Raw genomic sequence first — 6,847 nt, forward strand, 5'->3', positions numbered from 1 at the left:
CACCAGCTGATCTATCCGCAGAGGCGATATTTGCCTCTTGATTTTTTTTTTTTCCTATAAAACCAGACCTGGTTGTTACTTGTGGTCATCTTAAATAGTTGATACGAAAAAGCATTTCTTGTGGATGGCTTTTCTTCTTCTTCTCTTTTTTTTGACCGTCTTCATGACATGCTGCGTGCTCTTGGTTTAGGACGAGTCAAGGGTCACGGAAACCACAGAGGAACAAAAGTGGGGTTTGCTGCAACCAGAGGCGGCTATGGCATCTAACAGTCTTTTCAGCACAGTGACACCATGTCAACAAAACTTCTTCTGGGGTGAGTACTCACTGACTGATTGCTGTTGTGTCTGCATTGTTGGGGGGATTTGCATTGGGGTCGGGGGGCTTGGGTCATGGGTAGGGCTTTGGGTCAGCTGTTCAGGTTTGGGTAAAGAGGCGATGAGGGTTTATGGTCAAGGTTCTGGATTGTGGATCTGTATGGGGGTTTTGTGTGGGGGGGCTTGGGTCCAGTGGAGCGGCGGGGATCAGCTAAGGTCAGCGAAGACCACCGCTATCAAGGTCCAAGATTCTGTGGTGGAGGATCAAGACCCAACCATCATCAAGGGGGTTTTTGTGGTGCACAAATTAAAACAGAAGAAGAAGAAGAAGAAGAACGCTCTCCGCATTTAGAGATTGCAGTATTTACTCTGCGTATTGTTTATAAATATTTCTGAGAGGGGCAGATGACATGTTTGTGCAACATACCCCGAGATTTACAAAGCGATGCCATTGCGGAACCGAAAACAAAAGCACGGGTGATATTTCTGACAAACGTAAACAGTCACTGCGCAAGAGAGAGTTTACAGTTGAGCATTGAAACAAGATGTGGGGATTAACGGGTTGTTTGGCCCGCAGAGTTTGTGTTGGGTGTCTGCGTCGGGTCTAAGTGCGTAGGGCAGAAGTATCGATCGCTTTGCCAAGAAAGGTCTTTCTGAACTTACTGAACTCGCTCTCGTTCAGGCTGCAGTGTGCAGATCACTGCATCCTCCAGAGGACTATCAGTTGACAGACACAAATCTACATTCAACATGAAGTCACTCCATGTCAACTTCCAAGTTTTTTTGAATTCGTAATTCAAGCACTGGAACTCATTTGACTTTATACAGCTCGTCTTATTCTGAGTTGCTGCTTCTCCACAGATCAGTGAAAAGAGAAAGTAGGTGTATTATTATTAATTTATTTATTTATGCCTATGAGCTCTTGATACACATATATATATATATTACCTACAGCCTTCAGCTGATAGATAATTTAAATGGAATAAGCATTTGTTGACAAAACCTCCAGGAAACACCTGCATATATTTTCCTCATGTATTTTGTTTTTTCAAAGAATTGTATAATTATTATTTTCAGTTCAATTCAATTTATTCTTTTGCCAAATAATTGACTGAGCTCATAATTGGAGATTGTGATCGTGCTCGTCTCACAGAGTGAACCTATAGAAAAGAAGGGTTATGATAGATTCAAGACCTCTGAACAGTAGCAGTGGATATCAAGGCATATAAATAAGGCCCCAGCAGTGTCACAACTTTACGATTTTCAATTACCTGTGGAGACCAACTTGTATGTTGTCATTTGCGGCCTCTGTTTTGTCTCTGGCGCGTGCTATTGTGACAGCCTCTTTACACAAACTAATTTAATCAGCGCAAAAATAAATGATGTTTTTAGGTTTCCCAGATGAATTTTCAAATTCAAACAGAAACATTTTCATTGCCGTGCCACACGAAGAGAGAGAGACAGAGACAGAGAGAGAGAGAGAGAGAGAGAGAGGCTAAATTTAATAGATTCCTCCTCTCTCTCTCGCTCGCTCCGGCCCATAGCCTCCGCTCCTCTGTCCAAATCAAATGTATCAAAGATGTTTTGAAGAAGTCGGAGGGAGCGCTCCTCTCCGTGGTCAGACACAGCTGTGCTGGCCCGCGCTCGCCCCGGCTCCACAGAAGCACGGTGGCTTAATATGCTCTGAAAGCCAAGGGAGAGAGTGAGCTCCTTCTACCAATCACCACCACCTATTACCATGTTAACCCCCGACCTCTTGGCGTGTCTCTGGGGTCGAAGCACAGGAGAGCGTGGAGAGGACCCGCGCCACAGGAAATTGAAAGCATGCTGTAGTATAGGGAGAGAGGAGAGGAGAGGGGGGGGGGGGGGAGATGTGTGCTGATCTTCAGGAGGGGAGAGACTCTGCCTGAGACAAAAGATGATCAGAGCTCGATCAATGTTGATTGATGATCAATGAACAAGGCGAGTGGTTGGTTGGTTGATGTTGTCTCTGTTTGGGGATATCTGGTTAGAATATCTGACAATGCAACCCGCACATAAGGTAGATGCTCTTTAACAGCACAATGTGATTTTGGAAAGACCACCTTTCTGTTATAGTTATAATTTAAAAAAAACAGAATTGTAGAATTATGAGGGTTGGAAAATCTTGCCAATCTAAAGATTTTTGTTTTGGTCAGATGAGGATTTACAGAGACTGGGTGAATTTTTTTTTTTTAGTTGTGTTTGATTGTTGTGCATTTATCAAACTGAATTGGCTTCAACTTTAAATTTGATATACTGTAAGTTTTAGGACATTTATTTGGCCACAAATACATTGATCTCTGTTCATCTGGAATTAGAAGGAGCAGGATGTATCCTCCCTTGTCGGTTGTTCACAAGTTAAATCCATGTGGTGAAATATCTGATGTGGCCTTTAATTAAAATATATATATAATTGAGGTCAAGTTTGTCTTTTTTCTTTTATAAGTGCTTTTATTCATGTTTCTCCTGAATCTTTTAATACTTTGTCAGCCAGATGCTGAGACGACAAGTTAGAAAATATTGTTTTGTTGGTTAAAAAGCCACATAACTCCAATCCCATAGATTTGTGTTTCAAGGACATTTTTTAATTTCAGTCCTAAATTTACATTCCCAGCGATAAATCGAGCAGATTGAGGGAGAGGGCAAATACTCAGATTGAGAAAAGGCCTCATTAAAATTTGTCTTGGCATTTAGATCAAGCAATTTTCATTTAATTGGCTCAAATACATTTTTTATAACTCCTCATACTGGCAGATGGGGAGGGCTGGAATAATCTTCAACATGTGTGGCACCCACTCAACCACCGTGCCTCTCTGGGGAACATTTAAGTGCCTATTTTCTCTATTACAAACTTAATTACATATAGACAATTAAGTCATGGGAGCAATTATCGTTTAGTAAAGTTGTGCAGTCGCAGGAGAGAGAGAGAGAGAGGGAGAAAATGCTTACACAGACGGACCCCAAATCAACACGATCAAAAGAAAGCGGGACGATGTGGGTAAATATCTGAAGACTCGGGGCGGAAAACTTTCCCCCAAAGAAAATCTCTGATAATTTGCAGGGAAACCGTATATGTATTTGAGAAAGGCAGCTTCTGTTGCATAAGTGTTGCCTTTAGATCTAACCACAGGGCCTGCTTCTTGGAGACGTAAGGAGACATGTTAAAAGTGAACCAGACATCCTCCCTCCTCCCCGGCCCGCGGAGACGTTGTGAAGCCCACTCATCAATAGGTAATTTGAAAAAGCCAGGGGGAAAAATCTGAGCGCTTCACTGGCTGCTACTGTGCAGCCGAAGAGTCTTCCCTTAACTCCAGGCTCAAAGGAACTCTATTTAGCAGTACTTAATTGTACCTCTGAGGCAAACATGTTATTTAATCCGAGCAGGGTCATATTGATGGGAGTAAAATGCTGCATGTGTGTTTGTGAAATGCACCGTGATGAAGGCACCAGCTATTAGGACTTATTAGTGCTAGAGGTTCGCATTAGTCCAGATCACTCCTGGGGGGTAATCAGGGAGGTGTAGACTAGCGTTAATGTGATCAGTGTTTAATCAAAGATAGATTAATTGGTCTGTATTTTCAGTAGCCTGTAGTAGTAGCAGCAGCAGCAGCAGCAGCGCTGAATGGCGTGGTTGATTGTGGCCCTAAATGTAGGCTGTAGGCTAGTTATTAAGGTCTAAATGTGTGAGCCATGGGAACACTACAACCTGTGATCGTAATGGCCTGAAATCATTCCTGGTGTTAAAGGCTGTGAAAGTTGTCGAGAAAGTTTGTTTCATATACAGTAGGTATGTGGGTGGTCAAGCGTTAGAATTGCTTTCAGTCGATCTTTTCTTTCATTGTCACATCTGAAATGACGAGAAAGGATAACTGTTCAGTCTGTTTAATGTAGTCCCTTATGATTATGAATACAGTTTGATTGATTAGCATTATGTGCTTTGTTGCTAATTCATTTCATATCCAACAAGCATACCTACATGGATCGCGAATAGATCAGGGCAGATCAGCCAACCACCGACTCCGAAACTACTGATTCATATTGAATCTCTGTCTCCCCTTTGCCAAATAAAGCATTGAGGAGTTATTAAAACATGAAATATGCCTCACGGCAGCAGAGTGAGCTCGCATGCGCTCCTGTAACGTGGAGACTGCAACAACAAACGCCGAGCACAATGTAAATACTCCCAAGGCACTGCGTGTGTTATCCCTGGTTTTATCCTCATATACAGTAGCTGCTATCCACATGCTCCAAGTCTAATTGCAGTATTATGGTAAGGATATCTGCCAATTGACTTTGCTTACTCTAAGTTTCTCTCAATTCAAAGTACTGGTATATACAGAGGTTTTTACCCCATAAACAGTCGTCTCAAAGGACTGATAATGCCTCGTTGTTCTGTGCTGTGCGAGTGTTAGCGCGCTAGGCTTTTTAATCGTCCGCAAAGCTAAATCTTCCCATAAATCAATGTGAATGTTCAATATCTTTGCGGTCGAGTCAAGCCACGTGCCAAATTAGAAAAAAAAAAAAAAAAAAAAAGAGAGAGAGAGACCTCTGTAAACTATCTTTTTGGAAAGCTCGACTACAGACTCCCCGCTCGGTCTGCAGCTATGATTTTTTGGAATCCGCCATAATTACCAGGTAGCTTAATGCCATTGCGTTAGCCTGTGAAGCTTTTAAAGCTGCAGTGTGCTATTTTCACACTTTACAAGATCCTGCAGCCCTTCATCCATTTCACTTGCATCACGCCGGGCGAATTACAGTTATCCGATATAAGCCCTCCGAGAGGAAGTAACTACCTAACACTTTAGAAATTGGTCTATCTTGGAACCGAGTCGCCCCTAATGAAACAGAACACCGGTATTATAACTCGGGAATCGCAGACTTCTTCCACTCTGCCCTTTCTGTCCCAGACACTTTATATTCTTTCTCCTCTTCTCCTCTTATATTTTCGAGATGGAAGATGGAAATATTGAGATTTTTGGAGCGAGCCGATACAGCAAACCGAACCCCCCCCCCCCCCCCCTTCCCCCCTCTCTCCCGCCCCCCAGGGGCCAGGAAGGGCATTGTTCAGCGTTGCCTTCTCGCCTCTCGGTGAGGCGGCGTTTGGCGAGAGGCGGTCGGGGGAAATATGGAGTGTGGAGCCTCCTGGATGTTTGGCTTCGGCCTGTAACGATGTGAGTGAGAGTGTGGCCGCAGCACCTACACAAGGCCTTACCTGTTCTGCCCCACGCTGGAGAAAGGGCATGTTTTTCCCCTTGTTAGTTTAATCTTGAAGGAATGCGGGATCCCCTCTGACTGAGGCAGAACTCCCAAATACAGTATATAAGCCTACTTACCAACAGGTCACCAAGAGAGCAGGACGCCTCGGATGTGTTGGAGCGCCACCATCCCTATTTTCTTTAGAGATCTAGATCATCTACATCAGGGGTGTCCACACTTTGTGGAATGGGGGCCAGATTAGATCAAGTGAAAATCCCCGGGGGGCCAGGTGCTTCTCGCATCATGTGGGTTATTAAAATATATATATTTAAACAATACAATTGTACTCTAAGGATTTAGTTTACCATTTGAAAACATTAGTTCTGCATGTGTACTTCCTCCTTGGTGCTTGTCTACAAACTGTATGATAGTGCTGTCATCGTTAGGTGAACAGAAAAAAATGCAATGTGAACTTGCTTGATTAACCAATACTGTGTGGAGGGCCACATTATAGTATATTTTGAGAGACAAGCCGAGGGCCGCTTAAAGTCAGTCCACGGGCCGCAATTGGCCCCCGAGCCGGACTTAGTTTGGACATGACTGATTTACATAGTCTCACATAGTAAAGATACAGTGATAGGGTTTCCCCCCTCAACTTTAGGTTCTTCCTGTCATGATGCAAGCGTCAGATCCAGTTGCGACTGATGCTGCTTACAGTGTTAATAGCCTGGATTGGGCTTTTTAGAGGGAGAAGAAGAAGGTGCAATGAGAGGCGGTGAAGGAGCATCAAAGAGTTACACTGAGCTCCTCTGACTATGATCAATAGCTTGGCAGCAGATCACTGCCACTGTCAGAGCGGATACGTACTGTACACACCCTGTTACAGCGTGTCTTCAGATGCCACGCATCTCAACGCTCACTCTGCTCACAAGTCCTAAACATCTATCACTCACACCATTGATATAAAAAAAAATAAGGAAACTGAAAGCAAAACTGTGTTTTTGTTTTTCTAAATGACATGTTGGTATGTGCCAGTGTCACAGAGTAATGGTCGGGGTGTTCACGTAACGACCACTATGTAAGCAAAGTACTGTAAAGTGTATGTCGGATAGGTGTGTACAGTACATTTACAGAAGCGTGTGTGTGTGTGTGTGTGTGTGTGTGTGTGTGTGTGTGTGTGTGTGTGTGTGTGTGTGTGTGTGTGGGATGAGGGGGGGGGGGGGCTCAAGGTGTCTGTGACAGGAAGATCTGTCTGCTTGATTAATGCTCTCACTCAAACTGGCACCTGGAACCAATCCCCCCTCCCATGTGTGTG

At 43.7% G+C, this 6,847-nt stretch overlaps 1 protein-coding gene across 1 annotated transcript in view; it reads left to right on the forward strand.

The window, feature by feature from the left end:
* The first annotated feature begins 241 nt into the window (after positions 1-241).
* The window catches only part of runx2b (RUNX family transcription factor 2b), a 24,266-nt gene continuing 17,660 nt past the window's right edge, over positions 242-6,847 (forward strand). Inside the window, 1 exon segment of the mRNA XM_083642958.1 lies at positions 242-314. Within this exon segment, the coding sequence (XP_083499084.1) occupies positions 257-314 (58 nt within the window). The 5' untranslated portion in view covers positions 242-256.

The sequence above is a fragment of the Poromitra crassiceps genome (assembly GCF_964638095.1).
Source record: "Poromitra crassiceps genome assembly, chromosome: 9".
Classification (NCBI taxonomy): Eukaryota; Metazoa; Chordata; class Actinopteri; order Beryciformes; family Melamphaidae; genus Poromitra; species Poromitra crassiceps.